Below are 23,673 nucleotides of genomic sequence, written 5' to 3'. Positions count from 1 at the left end.
CCGGATGCATTCGCGTTAAAACGATTCACTTTCGCCGCTTGGAGCTCAGATTATCCCGATTTCGAATAAAACAAAACTTCGCCTCCCTCTTACCACTAAACTCGGAACAAACTCATTCGTTTGATGCCTTTTCGTTTATCGCACAAAGTATCCCGGGAAAAGCTGATCAATTCCCTTCCTACCTACAAGAGCTATCATATTCACAGATACCTTCTGGAGGGAATCAATTATGATGTGTGTTATATTACTGTATATATATATTTAGTTTTCTCGCTGCGAATTAGTACATGCTCGAAAGCACAAACACTGCTCCATTCATCGGCAAATGCAAACGTGTGTTTGCCAACTAAAGCTTGCCATTAAACAAGAACCCATCAGGATTTCATCCTGTTTTCCCAAAGAAAATCAGGACACGGGGGAGAAAAGAAGCTTATCATACTCCTGCTATTCATTCTTCTGTATATGTTCCGGCCGATATGTGTGTGGTTCCGAAAGTGGTTTTATGTTTGTTTGTTACGCTTGTATGAGAGGAGCTGTCCCAGAATTACAAAGATTGTTCAAAAATGATTACAATTAGGCACTATTTTAGGTAGCAGTTGGTGTTCATTGTAAAAAATCCTAAAATTCACTTTTCTCCAAGCCACCTATCTATTGTTCTCACTTTTATCCAGCGCTTCGGGTTGGTTTGTTGCTGTATTGTGTTGTGTATGTTGTGTACTTATTAATGATTGTGCCCGTTTTCTCTGCTAATGTAACACCCACGGAGTTGACAGTTTGTCTGGATTTGGTTCCAACCGATCAGTCTCGAAAGTGATCGTCCTGAGTCCTATCTATCAAATGTTGCAATCGAAGACATATTCCTGATTGTGATGTAGGTTCGCGGTCACGGCCGTCTCCGACTGTGTCTCGGTTTGGTTCAACTTCGGCGTTCCGGAATGTGTGTGTGTGTATGTGGCCTGTGTCCTTACGCACGCTTCGCGTACTGTGCAATCGCCACCATCGTCAGTATGGTGGCCACCGCCATCAGCACGCTCGAGACGGAAATCACACTGGAACCTCCACCATAGTGCGCCTGCCCGCATGCCGGCGGACACACGGGAATAACGGACTCGGTAAACTCAACGCGACCCTCCGCCTCGCCCAGCTTATTCGTCGCCTGACAGATGTACTCGCCGTACTGACGCTTCTCGGCGGTAATAACACGCAGCGTCGAATCGGTAAACTCGTCCGCGGTCGCAAACTGAGACAGCTGGTAGTGCTGATTGCTGGACAACTGCACACTATCCTTCAACCAACGGATGGCCGGCGGTGGGTACGCTTCGATGTGACACTCCAGATCCATATCGTACTGGAGGGCTTGCTCCACGCGCGGTCTCGGCACGGTAACTACCGGTGCAAACTCTACCTCCAGATTGACGTTACGTCGATCGCCCCGACTGACACCATTGTCGGCTACACAGTAGTACGTGCCACGATCTCCCTTATGTACCGCGTGGATGTTCAGCACGTTGCCCGAATAGGTAGCACCACCTGTGAGGGAGAGCGAAACCAAACACACAATTTATAATTATACAGGCTCGAATTTCGGGGGACAAATAAAAAACATTAATAGTTTAATTAGTTTACTGCAACAGTTTAATACTGCCACCAATGAGGGCGCTCACTCCAGTTCATACCCTAGGGTCTAAGGGACTTTGGCTCGCGAAGAAAAATGGCTTCCGGTTGATGATGGTGGAAGATGCAAGCACCGGCGCGCGTATTGTTAGCACGATCACACACGTCCCAAACAATCTGTTGTGCGTTTATCCCTTCGCGCTTTACTGATCACCCTCCTACTACTACTGACCAGCGGGAAACCTGTATACAACCTCTATCCTCCGCTCTGAAGTCAATCGTGCTGTCGAGATGTTTGTCGCGAGCCAGTGAACACGCAACCACACATGGGTACAACTCCGATAATTTGCTGCTGTCCACATGTCCACAATACCTTCCGGACGCGCTTATGAATAGAAAATTAGTGTAAAGCAAATGATATCTACCCGGTTGGGTTGGGGGTCGCATTTCGTATGACCCACGGTAACGCAACAGAAACTTTCCTAGCTGAGGGAAATGCGTTCTTGCTACTTCCTTCGCTCGGTACCAATCCCACCCAACTCAAGGTACGTTTTTATTCTACGGGTTCACCGCTAATGCATTAACGGTTCTGCAATTCCACACCCCAAAAACAAAAAAAAGAGGTGGGATACATATTAACATTATTTGTCACTGTCACCTTGGCTCCACTGCATGGTATCGAATATCCCCGCCAGGACCTTCATTTCCTGTTTGCTTTTACTTCTTCTTGTGGATCGTTGTTTACGCGCCAGTGAAGATGTCACCCAGAACTTAACAGGCCGAAACGAATGCCGAATGTTGCCGGGAAAAACGGGAAAGACATTTTGTGTACTGTGAGATGTGCTACGATTAGATTTCAATACCAAATAACCACAATAATACTTTCATGCATATGCATAAAATACTTCATATTATGTTGCAGTTCATGAGTTCACGAGTGTGACCCATGTACAGCCACAATCCAACGTCACGGTACTTGATGCATAAATCCCGCTTTTGCCGGTTCAAAAATGCTCTTGTCTCTCCTGCAAGCTGATGCAACAAATCGTATGGAGTTATGGTGTCTCGTCTTGATAATTAAACTATGTTAACCGGGCTTTTAATTAGTGCCCGGCATTTCGGGGCATTTCTTTCCACGCGATATAAAATATCCATAATTAGTTATGCACAAGTATCAAGTGGAGCGACGCACTTGAACTGCCCAACTTGTTGGTGAGATATTAAACAGAACTCTCTATCAGCAATGTCTTGTTTTGTTTGCTTGTGGAACAAATTCATGGTTCCATCAAGAATGATTAGAACTGTGTGTAGATATGAACTAAAATGTGGAAATTGTTAGGTAAATGTTTGCCCAGCGATTGATGGCATGTGGGCAATACATGCAAACCACTCTCCCTCTTTTCACCAGATGAAGCGGATGGAATTCAAACGAAAAACCAATAGAAGAAATTAGCATTTCTTGCTCGTTATTCAGGGTTTTCAGTTGGGTATTGATTTTTGACGTGCGACATAAAATGTGCCTGCTATGATCTAATGAAACTCCATCATTCGTATGTCCTCCGTCCCGATCTTCGTTTCGTTCGTACATGGGCGGTTTTATGTTTTGTCACAGCGCCATTCTGGAACAACAGCTGACAAACGCGGCGTTTGTTTGTCCATGCGTGCCACTCTGAGGAATAGCCAACCGTTAGGTTCATGTTCTGTGATCAAGTATGCGTACGGAGCAATCGAACTGATGGCCCCCGATCTGCTCAACGATAGAGGAAGGCTAAACCCGGAGCTTCAAGAACACTTCACCGGAGACAGTTCCTGCATTTCAATGAGCTGTTCAGGGCACTATATTGCACAAAAGCTGGGACGCGTCGGATTAGGCGCGGAAACAGGACCCAGGAGAAAGGCACGTTCCTGACACCCGAGGTACCATCATATTACGCAGAGAAATTAATCCTCGTTCGGTGCGTTTTCAAGTGCTGCGTTTGCCTTTGTTCTTGTCACCTTCTCTTGGTTTCGTCGAGTGTTTTCCGAATGTTACAATTAGGTGTTCTGGTTGGGTATTTGAAGTTGTCACCCATAAAACCGAACGGCATAACACCCCTGGGGGTGAAACGTCCGTTCGCTCTGTGTGTGTCTGTATATAAAGAGAAGGTACATTTTATTATCCCGCTTCATCAAAATCGTTGAACACGACGCCCTTCATACTTATCTGCCAATGCAGTAGCCTGCAGTACACGGGTGCTTTTTTGTTTTACTACTGCACCGTGATTATGATGTGTCCGAAGGGCAGAAAAACGATAAACTTCAATGACCGATCCGACACCGAACACCTTTGATGCGAAGAAGCGCATCGTTTGCCAATACAATGCGGTTCAAACCTACAGCGCTGCCACACAATACAAATGGTTCTCCGAATGCCCAGCTTATGTCCCCTTGTTCGATACCGGAAATGCACTTTCCTGGGAAAAGCGAAACTCGGAGAGAATTGCTAGGGAACGCGAACTACAACTGCCCGGGTGATATAATCCACTTATCTCAAGGACTAACAAACTCCGGGTGTTTCATCTCGTATTAATCACTCATGGTTGGGAAACTGAAATCGAAATTAAATCGCCTAGTAGGCGATCATTTCTTCCTCACAATTCAACTGTCATTTGCATGACACATTTACCGCGAACGAAACGGACACACTTTAACCTTATTTTATTGAGTATCGTGCATGAAAGGTCCGTAATTAGACGCGTGTTAAGAAGACAAACAAATCAAATCACCAGATTGGAGTAAAGCGTCGTCTGCAGTTCAACAATCGACTCTTCGACTCAATCTTCAATCGACATCGCTGAAGTCCTATCGCTCAGTCCACTCAATAAAGAAGATTTTAAACCAGAAGGATGGAGTGAAAGTATAGAAGATATTTGTTGAAATTGCGAAGCATTCCAGAAACCGATAAAAGCCATAGAAGGAATGAAACCAAAAGTTTTAGGAAGCCTTCTGGCAGGTAAGAAACATTCTATCTTTAATAATATCGCCATAACCTCATTATTATCTCCGAAAATGCAAGATCACAGCCGGTGCGTAGGATTCGGAGTTGAGGCGGACCTATCTTGCCTCTACCATAGACACGCCAAGTGTAGCAATAGCGTAACCGTCGTCCAAATCCGATGCATTGTGTTTGATATCCGATGCGGAAGTTGTGTGACAGCTGGAACTCGGTGATGCGTTGCTTTTCCCCATTGTTTTGCCAACATCCGCAAACGGTTCGTGTGAGAGTAAGAGAGCGTAATGGACGGTAAGCGGATTGTGCGAACTACCGCCGTGCACTAATACGGTTCGTGACGGATGAGCATCAACACCGGTTGCAGTGCGATGTGAATTGTCTAATGCAAAAGGATGCGATCCTTTTTTGCCCCGTTCGGGTCGTCGTATCGGGCTCAGTTGCCAGAAACAAGCTTTGGTTCCATCTACGGATAGTGTCTAGGATTTAATCCACTTATAACGCTATCATTTTGCCACCAAACCGACACACACATAGTCGAATAGTTTTTGTTGGTGAGCGATGCACAAGTACAGCAGGACGTGTGACTATCATGAAGTAAGTTTTCCATTTCCTATCCTTTCTATTTCATTCTTTGTTCCCTTTTTTTAGGGTCCAAAGGAGGTATTCCGACTCGGGTCAAATTCTTGTGATTATACACACTGCAATGGCAGGGACGGTACTAGAAAAGTCCAAACACCCGGACCCTGGAGAGTTTTTTGCCAACTCTTATTAGGGAGGAGTTCTTGCATTCATCCTGTTTTTGCGTCACACGGTCGATCCGCTCGGGGTATTACATGTGGGCTGTCATAATATGCGCCAACCATACAGCACAGGCAGAGTGGCCGTAATGATAGGTTTCGATGTTGAAATTAACGAACTCGATTAGAGAATTGGCAACAGCAGAAGTAGCAGCCAGCTGCAGGCGTTTTATTCTATGTTTCGCTTTCGCGCAGAAAATAATAGTTAATTGATGGCCGATGGTGGGTGTGCCAGCGCTAACGGAGTGTGTTGAGCTTGTTTTCAATTTTGATATTTAGTAAAACTTCCACAGTCGCCCATATGGCCGACTGGAAGTTAGTTAAAGAGGTTCAATTCCGCACTCAAATCCGACAGCAATCTCGTTAAACCTAAATAGAGCCCAGGGCTCAATTTGTCCCTTCATTGTCTGCTGTCAGCTGGTGTGGAGTGTCGCTCGACCGTGGACTGAGGTGGCCAAATGCATTTCTCATTAGCAGCAATTGTGCGTGAAGTCCAAATGCCACTGCTAGGATGGTTCCACGGCCGGAAAAAAGCGTCAGCTAATTATTTAAAGATTACTTTGTCACCAACTGTTTCCATTCAACGGTGAAGTGCATTTCGGATGCGCATGGATGCACACGCAATGCTTCACTCTCCGCCAGCAGTCGGAGGAAGTGGAAACCTAGATACGGTTTCGTCTACAAAGCACCGCTCTATCTGGTGTACGATTTTTAGTTCACCGACAAAGCTCGACCGTGTCGAAGCGGAAAAGGGCTCGCATATAGTACTAACGGCGACAACGAATGGAAAGTTTCGCAAGTATAATGAAAAACTGATTTTGCCATTTGCATACAAAAAGAGGTGGGGTTAGTTGCGAACCAGTTTTCAACTGCATTCCGTGCGGTACAGCTACAACTGTAACAGTGCATATTCATATGCATGCGCGAGAGGGTTCGGCTGTTTTTTCGCGCACAAGTCCTCAAAGCTGACGAAACGAAACCCCTTTACAGTAAAAATCCTATCACCTAACACATATCCGGCAGAAGTGAAAGGACACCGGTTCCATTTCCAAAAAACCTTTGAAAAATCGACAAGCGCTTGCCCTTTCCTGATTGATAAGCTAATGGCAACATGCACGCCGGAAGCCACACCCTTTTCATCCACATCCACAAGCGGCGGATCGGATGCCCTAATCGGAAGGGCGGAGAAAAGGACACATTACCTCCGAAAGGTAGTAACACACGTTTAGACCCTCTCGTCCCTTTATTCCCTTTCCCTTTCAGCGCAAAGGATTGCCCTCGAATTGACTCTCGAATCCATCTGCAACCCTCACACATGCATGTCCTTGCACCGGATATTCGACGATCGTGTCACTTTTCCTTTTTCGAAAGGTTCGATGTTTGTCCCACACGATGGAACATAACCTCAACCGGCCACATAAGACTATACAAGCACAAGGACAATGATAAACACAGCAGCAGTTTGACACTTTTAACGACTTTTAACCGTCCAGGCCTGTGTAACAACACATCGGGCGACAAGGATAAAGCATAAACTGCGCTTCGTGTCATTGAAATCTCATTTCTATGCCGTGCGGAGTCTCTCGATATCCTCGTAACTCTTGATTTTAAGCGTGTGTACGGTCATAAATTAACTTTACTGACAAGCAACTCTGTGTTGCCACTGTTGGCAGTAGTAGGAAGACACATCTACCCCCTGGAGATCGCTTTTCCCGGACACTTTCACAGCACTCCATCCGGATGATGCTAACAGATTTGTTTCTACTTCCCTCGGTAGGTTCATGTTTACCTTCCGAAGCGACACAAACACGCCAGACACGCTCAGGCGGGAGTTTTTCGCGCCCTCCGCCATTGATACCAACGGTTTTTGGATGGTTTAAATACGAAAAAAAGGTAAAAGCCCCCATACAAAACCACCAGCATATGTTGCAAAAGGTTACCGAACGCGAACAATCCAGAGCTACCCGAAGAAAAATGGATGGAAAATGTACAGTGTCAACATTGTCACTTAGAATCGAATGGTGGACCATAGCCGGTTCGGTTTATACAACATACCGAGTTACCTTCCACCTTCTGGTTGAATACGGGTCGGGGACGCGTAGAAATAGAACGTTTTGATGAAAATCCGACTGGAAACAAATGATTATATGTGTGTTCGATGTGTTTAATGTGGCCACACAAACAGTTATAACGATTCGATTAAATTTCCATTCCAATGCCTACTGCGGTAATGGGATTTTAGTTCAATACTGGTTTATTTAAAATGTCCTGTAGGGTATTTTACAATACGATAGAAACGTTTTCAAAACTGTTAATACGATTTATTGGAACCTTAATTTTGATTCCATTTATTTAATATTGTTTCCAATATGCACCGCTCATGGGATCCTTTTGAATGGTAAATATATTAATGTATGGATGCAGTTCTCCGACCATGTGTGATATAAAAATAAAAATGACTACCAATCGTTTGAATATTTATGGTTCATTTCTTCTTTCCCAGTTTTTATATTGCCAGCGTAATGATAATAATGGAGCTGCATTCGCGTGTAGCGAAATCATGCACCGGAAATGAAATCAAGAACGGATACCTCCAAAACACCGAAGGGATTCAGTGAATGAAGACAAAAAAGGGACAATACACAATGCGGCTCGTGAATTACTCGCTGCAAACGAGAGGGTTTTTTTTGTTGCTGGGTAGCATAAAAAGCAAGGAACACAAATAAAAGGACACTGCTACGCTGGCGACGATATCAGCGCTTTGTATTTGCAGTAACAGTAGCAGGTGCAGTTTTGTCATGTTATAGCCCCCGGCCAACCGCTCCACCACTGCCATGGTTTTGGCGGGCCAAACATAATGGGGGAAGGTAAACATATTTCCATCCCACCGTTACGTGCTTCATTCACCAGCTGGCGCCGTTTCTGCGGGTGGGATTATGTTTGCCGGCGCATAATGTTCTGTGTCCGCCCCATACCTAAATCTTCCCGCATCTAACCCCACCACGCGCGTTTGGGGGAGCAACGGCAGTTGTTGTTGCAAGTGCAATTTTCAAACTGACCCCATCACAACGTTGACCTGCCCAGTGCTTCTTCTCCTGCGGTGCCTTGTGCCTTCCTTTCCTCGGTCTCGGTCGGTCTTTTGAAGCGGAGCAATGAAATTTTAATTAATTACAATTATCATAGATGGAAGGGAGCGACGTGACCGCCGGCGATGGAGTGGCCAATTCTGCACTTTATCATTCTGGCCGGAATTCAATTAAAGAATGACGGCGAGCGAAGAAATGTGAAATGTCCAACACGCATCCCGCTATGATGTAACAAAGACAAAAAATATGTCTCATTACACCCAAGCGGGTTTTATTCCTTTTAGGCTGGTAAATATTGATTTTTCTTTACACACTTCCATGCAACGGTTATGCGAAGATGACGCCACAATGACGCTTCCAAAAACTGTGTTCTCTTCCGGTCGAGAAGGAAGTGTTCTGCTCCTCCCATTCGGGAAAACTGGAAAAGCGCATAAGCGGCGTTGGGGAAATTGAGACATTCCGGATCACACTTTAATGTCCCGCGGTTCACGCGAGCACGGAACATTGCAGACGTTCGATACCGAACTGTTAATTACAATGATAGTGCAGAATACAAAACAACCCACTATTCCTGGAACTCCGACAGCAAAACAAAAAAACACTGCTGAACCGCTGGCGTTTGGCCATTATCCACAAGGATAATGCATAAAATATTCATCGGAGTCTTCTCGAGAGTTTTTACCGTAATAACTACCTTGAAGTCCTCCCTCACCCTTACGGACGAATGATTTATTCATTTTCATGTAATGTCCCCTCACGGGCAAATGATTCATAACTTCTTTTTTTGCAACCTTTCCAGGAAAAGATTTAATCGATAGTGTAGAACACGAACGCGTGTTTGCGTCATGGACAAGGTTTTAGTACACCCAGAAGACACCACCCGATCGTGGTCATCATTTTTATGCGATTTTTTTGTCACAAAATTATCACCCAGCAAAAGGGACAGCAGGACATGAAAGTCAAAGTTGCACAACTAGATTGTCTACAATAATTCAGTTTTGTCATAATTCGTGTTTTACTAATCCCGGTAGAGTTCGGTTTGTGCCAAACGTTTCTACTATTTGGCACGTGTTTGCATTAGCAAAATGAATCAAAGCGATGTCACTAATTCACTTATCGTTTTTACGACCGATTAGCCAACGAAAGTGAATCTCGCCCGACAACGAAGAAGGGCCTCACCGTGGCCGGAAATTTTCTTCATTTCCCCCGGGGAGTGGCCGGGAGAATAAATCGTTCGCCACTTTTCATGGTCATGGTGCGGCCCTTAGGGTACGTCCAAAAATAACTCCTCGCTGTGCATCCGGAGCAAAAGACAATGTGTCACTGGTCTGTTAATTGATTTATTTCGTTGCGTTTTGTTCTGCTGGAAAATGGGAAAATGAAGCACGATCTCAAGTGTGGGTAATGTTTTGTGTCTGAAAGTTTTGTTTGTTCATTAACTAATAAGGCGAAGGATATGCCTTTCGTCCTATTTAATCAAACTGAGCCTCATCATAATGCAGCAGGGGGGCATGTTTTCATTCCATACTGGCCTCACCTGGCTACGATCATGCATCAAACCTCCGCTCGTTATCAATTCTAAGCAACACTTTCCAGGACGAAACAACATTACACGCTTCGTTCACCGCTAATTAGAAAGTATCTAAATTGTTTTCGGTCCTGCAGGAAATAGGGTTTTGACACCAACGGTACATTAAAGTCACGTTTCAACCACCGGCTGTGTTTACTTCGGGAGGGTATGTTCCTAAACAAAAAAAAATACCGAACAGGGTGTGTAGGCTCTGCAGAACAGGTTGGCTAAACTTTTGATAGTGAAGCTCCCTCCGATTCCTTTAACCCCTGCTGGAAGGATTCATCCCCAAACGTCAAATTTGTCGATGGAAATTATCATTTGCCCCGGCAACGCAGCGGTGATAAGCTTGAGAGGGGGTCCGAAAGGGCAGAACAATGTTGCGTGTCTAGCGCTCACTTGAGCATGAAATGTTTTCTTCCACGCGTCAAATTCTCTCCCGGAGCCCATCCGTCATGGCCGTTCCTTACCCGTGGCTGTTTGGTGGATGTTAATTTGAGGTCGGGGATAAAAACCAACCAACAAACCCTAAAGTAACTAACAAACCGCACATGGTTACGCGTCTGCGTGTAAATCGTTAAGTAAAAGCGTGTCTAGTCCGGATGTCGCCATTCCTTTCGCCGGCTTACCGACCTTCGTACGGTGACGACGATGATGTGTGCCCCGTCAGTCATTTGCCATCATTATTTCTTTCTCGAGAAATGGACAGGTAGTTCTTGGTCCATCGTCCAGCAACAGAGTTGGTACGGACAGTATGGTCTTTCAATCAAGTTTTTGTTTGCTTATCCTTATGCCCCAATATGTCTGGCCAAAAAAAAACCCCAACTTTACACACTCCATGCAAATTCGGTCTGGATATTTGTGGCAAGAGTTCTCGAGTCCTTATATTTAAGAACCTTCTGTCACCGTGACCGTGTGGTTGTCATAAAACGGCAAAATGCGCCCAAAAAATGATAATAAACGTATGGAACTCCCTCCACTAAGGGCCAGAAGGAAACCAAAATTTATGCACACACTTTCATCCTTCCAGCAAGCGTCCAAAAAACGCTCATAAACTTTCGTACTCGACAACGGTCACGGTCACCGATTGTTATTACAAGCAGCAGGGAAGGCGAGAGGTTGGAGATCCTTTATTTTTTATTCTCCCGCTGTCTGTCAGTGACCATAAAACGATTACACACAACATAAAGCAAGCGCATTTAAATGGGTGTATTTGATTGGTTCTATATGTATTTCTGCTTTCTGCAGCGAGGGATATTTTTTCGAATGTCCTTTGCAACATTTTATGCAGTAAAACACAGCCACACAAACAACGAGTAAATGCAGGGATTTTGATCGAAATATGTTTTCCGATACAAGCACACACACAGACAGACACACGCATTTCGTTGTTTTTGACCCTCAAATTTTGCCCAAGGGCCTTGACGATGTTTATGACAGCAATATTGACGCAGCGCAGTGACGCCAGGACGACGACTGCGGTTTTGCATCGCTTAATTCACCTGGGTTCCGGGGCGTGAGAGTGAGTGTGAGTGCAAGTGAAGGCAGAACCGTTAAAGTGGGATGAAAAATGGATGTTAATTTATCGGTCGTCGGCTTGTGGGGTGCATGACGAGTCCTCCAAAGTGTAACTTCCAATTAACTATCTATTGTGCGTGGCGGTTTCTGATCCTTGCCATTTCCTGTGACGCCGTCGATCTGATGCATCTTTTTCGACTAGTTCCGTTTGAATTCTCTTTCTGTTTTCTTTTTTCAACTCTACAAGTCACGATACCTTGGCATGTGACGCTTTTGAACTAATGATCCTTTTCTACATGGTGCTTGAAACACACATTTTTGGACGTTTTGAAAAATTGGGTATTTGAACATTTTTTTTCCGAGGGTAAACGTCCGGGGCCTAACGTCAATAACGCAAGAAAGAACGTAAAAACCGAACCGTTGCGAGCAAAATAAACATTCCGCAATCGGGGAATAATAATTCGTACGTACGCAGGGGGCAACAGCAGAAAAAACCGACCGAACCTTCAATCCGGAAAACGGAAAGGACGCAAGATAGATAACGGACATTGAAAAAACACACCACGAGCAAATAAAAATAACGTTCTGCATTTTATTTTCTCCCAAACGGAATGGAACAGTATTTCAATACCGAATGGAATGGGTTGTTGAAAAAGCGGCAGTTCTTTTTTTAAAAAATCTCCCAACAAATCGATCCTCCCAATCGCAACTCGACCCTCGACGAAACGTGTCCCGGGTTAGCGATGGGTATCGATCCTAAAATAATATTTATACAATTCTCAACAAAAAGCGAAAACATAAAGGCCCGATCGAACCTTGTCGGGTTTTAAAGATCAGTCAGGGAAGCTTTGATGGAAATCCTAGGAACATCGTCACTCGTCGGGCGTGTCCAATTCGTGAAAGGAAACTTTCTCTTCACTATCGCATCTGTTCATCGATAGCATCAGGATTTGATCTGTTTCGCAATATGCTTGTTGAAGTTGTCGCCATATTTGCATCATTAATGGTAAAATTTATTAACCCACTATGCAAAACACAAACACCCAGCGCAATCAGGCAAGGGTTTGCTGAGAAGAAAGGAACGCCATGCGAGCTGAATAGCTGAGCGGCAGTTGCACCGACAAACGACGATAGTGAGTGCGGCATATTACAATAAAAAAAGGATACCAAGCTGCCAGGGGTGAAAGGCTCGGGAATCGTTTTAGATTGTGATCCCTTTCGGTGTGGCACCCCTTGCCATTTCAATGCGCAATCGGGGCTTATTGCACGAACAATCAAAGCCGAAAGTCCTCACTTCGTCTAGAGTGATCGCTTAGCCCATCCAGTAGCTTTAACAAATCATTTCCCAATTTTTTCTCCTAGCTATGCAAGCCAGAAGGGCCAGTCCCGATGTGATCTAGACTCTAACTTGTTATTAATTGTTATGAATAGCTAATTTTCCGCTCGGCCGGAAACAGTACGGGTAACGGATTGGATGCGACACAAACGGTCGCGCGTAACAGCGTGAGTGAGTGTGCGTTCCTCGTTGGACGTCTGATAGAAATAGAATTCTTGGTTTTTTACGATCGAATTTCTCTTGTAGCTGAAAGAGGGGACTGCTGATCTGGAGTGTTGTAAAATCTAGCTCTTGCGTTGGTTGGTTATGTTTTGTATGAATTGTACCCCTGTTTTTTTTTCTTTACGAGCACAATGTCCGAGGCAGTTTATAGACCGTGGGTAGTAAAACTATTTGGATAACCTAATAAAGTTTTTATTGTGACCACCGTTACAGATAGCTGCTACCTTCATACCCTGCATCGATGTGTTCCATTCACTTCCGGTACCAACCCAGGACCAACTCGAGTCACTGTGTGAAGGGATTAAAGGTCTAACTGGAGCCAGGAGATGGAATGGCACGAGAGAGAGCGAGAGACGTCGACGAAGGGATATAAAGCAGAGTAACCCTCAGTTTCCACATCTTCTAAGACTTCCCTCAACCAGCAATGCTGGATTCCTGTTCACACTTGGCCCGTCCTCTGCGAAACCAACCACGAAGAGTCGAAGGGGAGGATCCATATTGCAGCGGGTACTTGATCCTCAGTATATTAGTTACACGGTAATTGGCATTGAATGCACCAGATTGAAAGGGACTTAACGTTCACACATGCGGAGCCGACGTTATCGTGGCTAAATAGGGATAGAAACCAGGTCCCTCCATTCAGTTCTCGTCGTATTCCGACTCCACATGAAGAGTGATCCGGTAGGTTCGTTTTTCGTTTTCAGTTGGTTGGTGCACACGCTCCGGCGCAACATCGCGACTGACTGTTTGAGGTTAGGAAAACCCTCGTGACCGTTCTGGACGCAATTATCTTCACATTCAATGTCAATCATACGTAACGGATCACGGCAGGGTATGCACTCGACATGTGAGCCCGATCGGGAAGAATGAAAAGGGGACGGGGTTTTGAATGCAAAAAAATGGCGGCCAATCATATGAAAGACCGAATGGTGACAAATTGTAGACCATTTGCAGGACTTTGCTTTGGGTTGAGCAGTGGATTTGCATATCCAGGTGAAAGATAAAATGGTTGAGAGCTTGGATTGGTCGTAATGGCATGAGGTTCCTTTTTGCAGATTAGTACACTCAAATACTAACGATTTAGACATTGGTTTAAACGGGTTAAAATGCAATAAATTTCCCCACTTCACCAATTTAACGTTCAGCAATGTGATAAAATAAATCAGACCAAATTATTCTTGATCCAAACGCGCCGTACTCCACCATTGTGTGAACAATATCGTAGCACTTTCTATGGAAATTATGCACTCAGTTTGGACAGCTACCTTCCCCAAACGATTAGCATAAATGGCACTAAACACAACGACGTCTCACACGAATTTTCCCCGGCCCGAGTGTTCTTTGGCCTGCAGCAGCAGTATTTTCTCTTTTTGCTGGGCGAAAAATTCACGCAAACGAATATCGCTCGTTGCACATGCAGTAGAGCACCGACGGCTGTAGAAAGTGGTGGAATACATTAGTTGTCAGTTTGCAATGAAAAAAGCTAAACCTTTTCCCCTGCGCTTGCACAAACGAAATGAAAAAAGAGAACAAAAAGAAAACTCGGCGCCCCAATGCTTTGTCTCCCGTAGCCCAATTTCTTGCCAGAGCTAGTGCTGGGTATGATACGGAATCGGCGGCAGTCGGTTAATCTCGTTTCTCAAAAGGCAAACTATAATCTGCTCCGATTACGAACATCATCAGCTTGGATGTTCTATTTAATTTGAGAGCAAGCAAGACTGACCCCGAACCGACGGCATTATGTCGCATTTTCAATTCATCATCACGAGGAAAGGCAGAGGCTTGCGGCTCGGTGGTTTGCGCTAATTACTTGCACGAATCGAGTTCGTCTACCAAAGCGGTGGTGGGTAGCAATAACGAACAAGTCAGTCAAAAATTGGACACGCGGCAAGGTAAAGAGAACCTTAATTCTAACTCAACTAATACCCAGCGAAAGTAGTGACACATTTAATAGTCGAAAACTGTGCGCGATTGATCCTATTAAATGATTTCTTCCGGGACGAAACACGGCATCCCATCGCAAATTGATTGTTGATCTTGTGCCGCCATTAGACAGTGATCATCATCATCGTCATCAACAGTGCTTCTTCATTGACCATCGCCGTATCAGGGGGTATTTATTTTTCTCGATCTATTAATGTCACTCCGATTAATGTCATCAACTCCAGTGGGTTAGTGTTTTTGAGCGTGGACATCATCTGTGGCCATAATGGTTGACTAAATAATGCTTGGCCTCTGCTGCGACCTGTGGGCAAACGATTCTGCTTCGCCGGGAAGGGGACAGAGTTTGCTGATGTGTCATTTGGCGTGTAGCTCCGATATCATCTTGCCATTCATTGGGGGCAGTAGAAGCCGTACGCGTCTTTTACTTTACGGCAACAGAAACACATCACACAATGCGACCTAACCTAACGTCCGTCCAAGCCGAGCGCGTCACCACCAGCGTTGTGTTGCTCGGGTAGAATCTTTTCCAGATAGTGTTGATCGCCGTCGCTATTCGTGCTCCAACAAAAGGGCGAACGGAACGCCGCGAAGAAGGGCACTTAATTGGTGCAATTATGCTGAGAAAGCCAACGCTACAAGAACTCACGATCTGTCCGCGTCGGGGCCGATTCGTGAGCTCGTTCTGTCGTTCTCATATCGTTCGTTTGTTTTTGCCCCTGCGTTGCTTCCCTCGAACAGACAAAAAGGGTGGCATCGGTTTGCCTGGAATGACTCAAACACTATCGTTACGCATCGTAAGCTAGAATGGCATCATTTCTGAAACTTGGTCCATTCTTGCCATTCGAATCGATCGATGATCACAACCACCATGGTAGCGTCTGTTTGTTTAACAATCGTTCAACGCTATTTCGGTTACAACCTGCAGTAGCCAAGCCACTTTTATGCTACTTACAACACCGCTTACACGATCATCACCGCTCATGACACTTCGAGTACGACACGTTGCTCGTTAGGCGACGTTCTATAGTGTCGCCGGTTTCCGGGCGTGACAGGACACATCATGGGCACATTATAGGCAATAAAGTTAAATTTAAAAGATTTCTTCCCCAATTTCAGGGCACGGGGAATAGAACCGGTACGAGACCCCGACAAACTGGAACCGGTGATAAATTTGAACTTCAACGTTTGTTCTGAAATTGGGATCAAAGTTGATTGACGAATCGATCCAACTCTGGAGCTGGTTCGCGCAGGGGACATGGTTTGTAGCTGCGTTGCGTTTGAATTTATGGGCCCATCTCGCGCAATAATTGGCACCAGTTTACCAGAAGATCTTGAAGAAGACGCCACACGAGAAACGCAAGTGGCTAGGATAGAAGAAGAAAAACAGGGCTTGGCGTCGCACGGCTAGAATTCGCCTAGGTACACTGAACACAATAAGCCCTTCTTCCGTGCATCCCTTCACATCGCATACACAACGTGCATCATCGTCTCGCTCGTTCTCACTCTTCCTAGTTCTCGCTCCAAAACAATGAGAAAAACGGGGGTTTTCACCACCAACAACATCCAGCAACTCCAACATGAGCGGACCTTGCGATCGAAGGTGTTGGCGGCGAAGTGGAGCCAGAAATCGAAGCCGTACCCGTAACGACGACCCATCGGTTAGAAGTCATCGACCTGACACGGTGTGTCAGCCAGCCGAGAGAATGATGCAGTCAACATGATAGGCGGTTGTTGTTGTCGTACGCCCGGTTGGGAGGGAACTGGAAGCGAACCTCGCCACGTTCAACGGTGATTTGATTGCATCCGATCCACAACCGTTCCACAGTCCGGCAGTCGACGTAATCTATTGAACCGCAGACTACGGAGGCTGGCGGTTGGGATAAACTGAATATCAACGCGAGCGTTTTCCGATCGAAGCAGTAGAAAGGGAGCCAAATACCGTTGCCCACAACCGTGGAACCGCAAAAACCGGGAGGCTAATCGATTGAATTATAATCCACACTTCGATGCGAGCGATTGTGGAGCTGGTGGAACAATTTCCCTTTCCCTGCTATGCTTCATATGGACAAAGAACGGTTGATGGTTGATCGCTATCATCATCCTGATGGTAGTATGAAGGGCCTTGGGTGTAGAGTGTGGATGTGCCCTTCCTTTGCTCCAACTTATCACTGTGTAGACTCTCTTCAGTAGGTTTTCTTCGTCGATCTACTAATTTGCATCTTGTGCAGCGTAATTATTGCAGAAAGACGACGATGATGATGTTGCGATCGAGAATAGGGAACCATTCAACCGTTAGCTGCGAGAGTTCTTAGCAGTTGCAGCTTGTTGCGTCACGCAAAGGTGAAGACTTTGAAGACACTCTAACGGAAACCTTGCAACACATTAGAATTCTTTGCGGTGTAAAAACAACCGGGAGAAGCTTCAACTTTCTCTTAAAGCTTCATCAAATTCTGACGGTCGATCAGAGTTTATGTACGCATCATGACACTTCGTTCGGAGATCATTTGTCCACAGATGGAAATGGGCCCATTTTACGCTGAAAGTAGCTCAGTACGTTCGGAGCGAAATGGCGCGAACTGTTTGCGCGTTTGGTACAGTGTTGCGGTTCGGTTGTACTGCGTCCTCATGGCTCAACTGCGCTGTACTTTAGAACTCCATTATCAGATTCGAATTCGATCTGTGTGCGCGCGCGCGTTTTTCCTTAAACCTGAATGAAGCAAACCGGTTCTGCATTGTGGTGCAACTTCTGCTGCCGCTGCTGAGGGTCAAGCGCAGGAAGTTTGTGCGAGTAGGCACAAACACAAACGATCCGGTAGACGGGATCACCAACACGAGCGCGCGTGTGCTGCTTTGGCGGAAGCTGAGGAGCACGCAACGGGGATGAAAATGAGAAAAATCAAGCACAGAAACCTCGCTCCCCCCACTGGAGCAGAGGTAGAAGTGGCTTGATTTGTTACACCACCATCGAAGGTAGGACGAGGACAACGGGACTAGTCCAGGAAAGCAAAGCAACCAGTTCCACCCATCGGGGTGTGTACTCCACAGTTTGGAGGTGGAGAAATAAAAGGTGAAAGTTAGAATATTTATATACGCACTATAAAAAACTTGTAACCAACTCCACTGGAACTCCGCGCTCCTGCAGCTGCAGCACTTGGAAGGGCCTCTAAGGCTCATTCCCATCCGCATACATGCCAGAGGCGGTAGCATATTGATGCAGGCGTGTCGTGTTTGACCCTGTACCCGTTGTCGTCGTCTGGGGCGTATTGCTACACATTTGTCTATCCCAGGGTTTGTCGGTAATAAATAATATCGCCGGCACTTCCCCAACCGCCCCCAACGAGAACGAGCAGAACGAGCACCGAATCTTGGAAGCTGGATTGTGCACCGGTGCAGCCATAAGGTGGTGGTTTACTTTTACGACGGATTAGTCCGTTTCGGGACTCCGTTCGATTGGAGTGTTTTATTTTGGAGTTCTCTGCTGGATCATCAGTGTGTCATAATGTAGCTACAACCAAGCTGGAAGGTAGCGTTATGCATCATAACAAACCGTACCCAAAAAACGTTAAATGCCAACGGGAGGGAAGTGTTAATTTTGTGCCCTCCACTCTAACACACACCTGGGGGTGTAAATTGATTAGAACGAACAGAATCGAACATAAATTCCAATCCAATTGAGAATGACACGTGCAGAGAGAGAGAGAGAGGGGGCGAAATCTGAGATTGGATTCCAATAACTGTAATATTTCCAGCTATTTTACATTCCATTATTAACTTACTTTTCAATTTGTTCCTGCGGAATGATGGAATAAAGTCTATAATTAAGATAAAGTATCGTAACGCATGGTAAGAGAAGGAATTGCTAAAAAAACCTTTCCCTTTATAACATCGACGAAGGGTTCCACAATTTTCTCGATTTAATTTTCACCAAATATGAACAACATTTTCCCCCTGGGTGATACTTTGCATAATTTGTAGCATCATATTTTTTGCCCAGTTAGCGCATACACGTGGCATGAGAACCGCTACACCGGTTTCGCCATTTTGTGAACCGTTTCCCTTATCTTTCGGCTGTTGCGGAAATTAGAAACATATTTACTTTCGCCTTTGTGCTCCGAAAGCACCAAAGCATTATGCAGTCTATCTCCACCATTGCACGGTTGCAAACGTGTCTGCATAATTGCAATGAAAACATCGATCCAGCGGAACGAATTTATTCCAACCCCAAACGAACAGCCCTTGCGGGTCCGAGAGAGAAGTGGAGTTTCCTATTGTCGACCGGCATCTGCGAAGAATGCGAAATGTTGCCCCAATACTGCACTTAGATTTGGTTTCGTGGGTATGAGCTCGAAAGTGGCTGGATTATTGCTGCAGATTTATGTGGGGTTATATTGTAACTGCAAACCCCGCCCGACTGGGTGCTCCCTACTTGCCAACTAGCAACCACCCGGGAAGTTACAATGCGTGACACCAACTGGAACGAATTCAATTAGAATTCCTACCGGGACTCGGGACACGGAATGTCGGACTAGAAATACTTTTCTCGCCTCCGTTTGGCTCTTGGCTCGTGCATCGTCGCTGTGTCATATCTTGGGCCACATCTTTAACTTTGCCGCCCGCACGCCGCAAGATTCGCTAAGAATCCAATAAACGTCTAGGCCGCTCAATTCTGGTGCGGTTTTGTTGGTGCCATCGTTCGTCATGCTTGGCGTGGTGCATTATGAGGGAAGCGTGGTATCATCATCAATCCAATAAGATTCAATTCATCATGATGCGATTGCTCACCGACTCTTTCCAAGTCTGCGCATCACGATCAAGTGGTGTGCCGAAGCGACTGATCAGATGACCTAAGCAGTAGACGCAATGATCGTGGGCTGTATGAATGGGCAGGAATGTTATTTAAAAAAAACGCCACATTAGCATGGCGAAAGTGTGCAGTTCTAGGCGACCTTTTCAACATCCGGACATTGGCATGTTTGATGCTCTTCATGTTCCATCATCAACTGCGAATTTAAAGGACGGCAAAGAACGTGCTGAACCAGGTTGTTTATCAACAAGCGGGATACAACAACTCGTCCAACATGAAACATAAAAAGTTTGTAAATAGTGACATTAAGATTGGCCTCCTTCCTTGCTGATTCATGTGTCTTTATTTTCTTTACAACACGGCAACAACACTTTCTCGCCCACACGCAATGAGTGTTACCTGACAGGGAAAGGGCAGTTCACACTTTGACGGTGTGTGTTGCTATTGTTCAAGGTTCTACGACAAACAACTCTCGCTCGCTGCATAGGGTCTGTGTTTAGGGACACAGGAAATGCAGGTGTTTTCCCTTTCTTTTCTCCAGAAATTAATTCTTTGAAAGAAAATGGGGTATCAATTCATCAGGTTTAGGTTCACGGCTTCTTCCACAAAACAAAGCAACAACTTCACATCCAGAGGCGCTAGGGAACATTGCAATCCGTAAAGAAAGACGTAACATTTGCGCTACCATTTGACCGTGGCAGGCCGTGGGATCAATAATTTCGATTGCTCGCTGCAGTGAAGCTTTAAACCCCAACCAAAAACTTACTAGATTCGTTCTTCCCTTATCCGCAAGGTCTTCTTTTAACGAGAAGTTTGCTTCCTGCTGCTTCGTGCAATTCTCAATTTGAGAAGGTTAAGCAAGGCAAACACGCACAGCGTAGAAGGTCCAGCAAAACAACTTCCATGCGTCTTGTTGTTTTCGCGCAACGGATTCATTACCGAAAAGAGAACCAACGCAAGGAACAGAGAGACTAACACAATTCGTCAATTGTGTATAATAGCTCCCGGCGGCTGCCAAGTGGAACTTCTGGCTGGGGGAAGCATGCTACACGGCGAAACAACAAAATATGGGTAGAGAAATGAACAGACAAGCAGCTCACAGGGTCGGGTTTGTGTTCTTTTGGCCGTGCCATGCATCAGTTGATTTCGGTGAGAACCAGCCGAAATCGATCTAATGTCCCAACCAGCCATTCTTATGCGATGTAAACCGATGGCACAACATAACCTCGACCTCTGGCAAGGAAAAAAAGAGGCAAAAACCACCTGTGTGCATTCGGAGCCTTGTTCAGTTACTACGGACGCAAGATCGGGAAGATAAGTACAACAGGAGTCCAGAGTGCAAATTGAACTTCCGCTGCAGTGTAGTCCAAAAGAAGAGTAACCTTCGCTTTCAGAACAAAGAAGGTCAAACACGCTGCCGGGCAGTCATGGGAGAGTACCTTGGCAGTGTGTAGTAGCTTTTGCTTTATGAGCAACTAAAATGTATTTCTAACTACCTTAGTTGCAATGCTTAGCTACCGTAAGACAGGTAGCTCGTGAGAATGTTCATACCTTCTGTATGCCCATTTCGCTAATTACCATACATTAGAAATTAATTTACTGATGAACTGTGTTGCCGATGAGTCATCGTTGTTTGTGAAACATTCGCGGGAACGTACATTATTTTTTAGTCTGTTCGGTATCGAACAACCGTATATTCGACGGGGAAGGTTCCGTTATCAAATTCAGACGTTCAATATTATTTAACAAACTGTTTCTAAGTAATACAAGCTGCAGTGTGTTCAATGGAGATCTTCTGTAGATCAACTTCCGCGGTGCATGGACTAACTACTTCTACGAACTACAGATCATAGCGTCATAGCGTCAAACAAACCAGTGAGGCATTGCATTATCGCTACTCATTGCTTACTCATCAATCACAACATTGCAGTGGTCGCGAGATAATTGTGATCGCTCGCGCGCTATTAGTTTGTTAGATGCTGCGATAAAGCATGATGATGTAAGTCATCTCGAACATCGCACACACAAACACCCGCAATCACTCGCGACATGCCCTAGAGTATCGATCACGATCACGTTGCAGAGATCGCTTCGTTGTTCGTTATATGTCATATGATTCACCCTATAGAAGTTTTTCTTTCCCGCGATTAACTTACCTGTCGGCAGGATGGCGTTATTCTCGCGGCGCCAGGTAATCTGCGGTACCGGATATCCAGAAGCGTAGCACTCCATCTGGGCAGCTTGACCTTCGGACACAACCAACGACTGGGTAGAGTTGTCCGAGATGATCGGTGGTCGACGGACGTTCAGTTCGACCTCGGCCGAGATTTTGTTCGTCACCGACAGCACCACCTGACACTGGTAGATACCGGCGTCCGTTTCCTGGATGTCCTTGATCTGAAGCGTGTAGGACGTGGAGGACAGATCGTATCGCAGGGAGAAGCGCGAATCCTTCAGCACAAGCGAACTGCCCGTGGAGAGAAAGACCACATCCGATCGGTCGCTGCTGGTCTTCACCCAGTGAACCGAGTAGTCGCTAGCGTACAGGACCGAACATTCCAGCTCGACCGTGCCACCAATGTCCTTGATCTGCTCCTGCGTGATGTAGGAGATGGTTGGCGTGCGCTGGCCACGAACGGGACCCACTAGCCCTCCGATCGCAAACAACAGCACAACGCCCATCCCAAGCATCGACGACAGGTTGTTGGTGGGCATCATATTGCTTCTTGGCTTTCGCATACTGTTTGAGACTGTACGCGTTAAGTAATGATGGATGGCCTGCTGTAACACACCCCAAAGCACACGCGAAATGGGGGCAAGATGGACGGACGGATGATCGTACGGGAAAAGCCAAGCACGAACGATCGAGGAAGGCAGGAACCACGAATATTGAACACGTCACCTGGAAGATGTTCTTTCAAATTATTGGATACACTGTTTTCAATCAATTTGCACAATTGCACGCTTGTCACTAGCAGTAAAGATTTGGCCTGAAGGCGTTATGAAAGCTTCGACCTAACCGGAACGCTTTGTAAAGTAAAGTTAAACTTAAAACGCGTACCACACCCCAAACCGAAGACGGCGGAACGCAACGAAACGAGCGTGCTTACACAGTAACGGCGAACACAGGTATGCATGCACTCTCTGCTTCTTCTCACACACAGATCCCAGGCGCAGGTCTCTTTCGCTACACGCGTTGAACTCTCTCGCTCTGGTGATCGAAGCCGCGAATCCAGCACAAACACTTCTCTACTGGAGTACACCGCACACACAACCGCACGGGACAACTGGAACGCGTTGAATGAAACTCCGCGGCTTTGCGCTTGTGAGATCCATTTTTGAATTCTGTACGCACTGCCGATACGTCGTTATGTGCGCAAGCGAGAGGGAATATGTAGGGCGGCTAGTAAGAATAAGAAGGAATGAGCGCGTGTGGGAGATGAGAGCAAATGAGAGAAAAGATGTGAGAAGGGCAGAAGCGAGCGCCGGTCGAAGGGAAAAAGAAGTGTTTGTGTTTGAATGTGTTCGGTTGCTAAGGTGATCGCGGGAGGTGTACATGTGTTCGGCCGCGCCTGCTTCAGGTGCATATCAAGCAATTTCTCATAGGTTAATGTTTTTCAATCAAATCATCAACGGAGGTTTACGCAAAATGTTTTGGCACGGGCTTAAACCAATCAAATATAGTGATAATTTGCAATAAAAGAAACGTTGACAAACTAGACACCCGAAATGTATAGTTAAACAGGTTTATTTTTAAACAGGGTATTCACAAAAGAGCACAGTGTAGCCA

General features: G+C 45.7%; 1 protein-coding gene across 1 annotated transcript; it reads right to left on the bottom strand.

Annotated features, from left to right (window-relative positions):
• Positions 1-540: 540 nt before the first annotated feature.
• On the bottom strand, positions 541-22,962 carry LOC128301075 (lachesin). The gene is made up of 2 exons (XM_053037390.1): positions 22,040-22,962; positions 541-1,530 (listed from the first exon to the last, which is right to left on the bottom strand). The coding sequence occupies exons 1-2, from the start codon at positions 22,620-22,622 to the stop codon at positions 965-967; spliced, it is 1,149 nt and encodes a 382-aa protein (XP_052893350.1). The 5' UTR covers positions 22,623-22,962; the 3' UTR covers positions 541-964.
• Between the last annotated feature and the right edge of the window lie 711 nt (positions 22,963-23,673).

Source organism: Anopheles moucheti, chromosome 3, assembly GCF_943734755.1.
Source record: "Anopheles moucheti chromosome 3, idAnoMoucSN_F20_07, whole genome shotgun sequence".
Classification (NCBI taxonomy): Eukaryota; Metazoa; Arthropoda; class Insecta; order Diptera; family Culicidae; genus Anopheles; species Anopheles moucheti.
The sequence above is the reverse complement of the archived record's forward strand: the minus strand, read 5'-3'. Positions and strand labels throughout refer to the sequence as shown.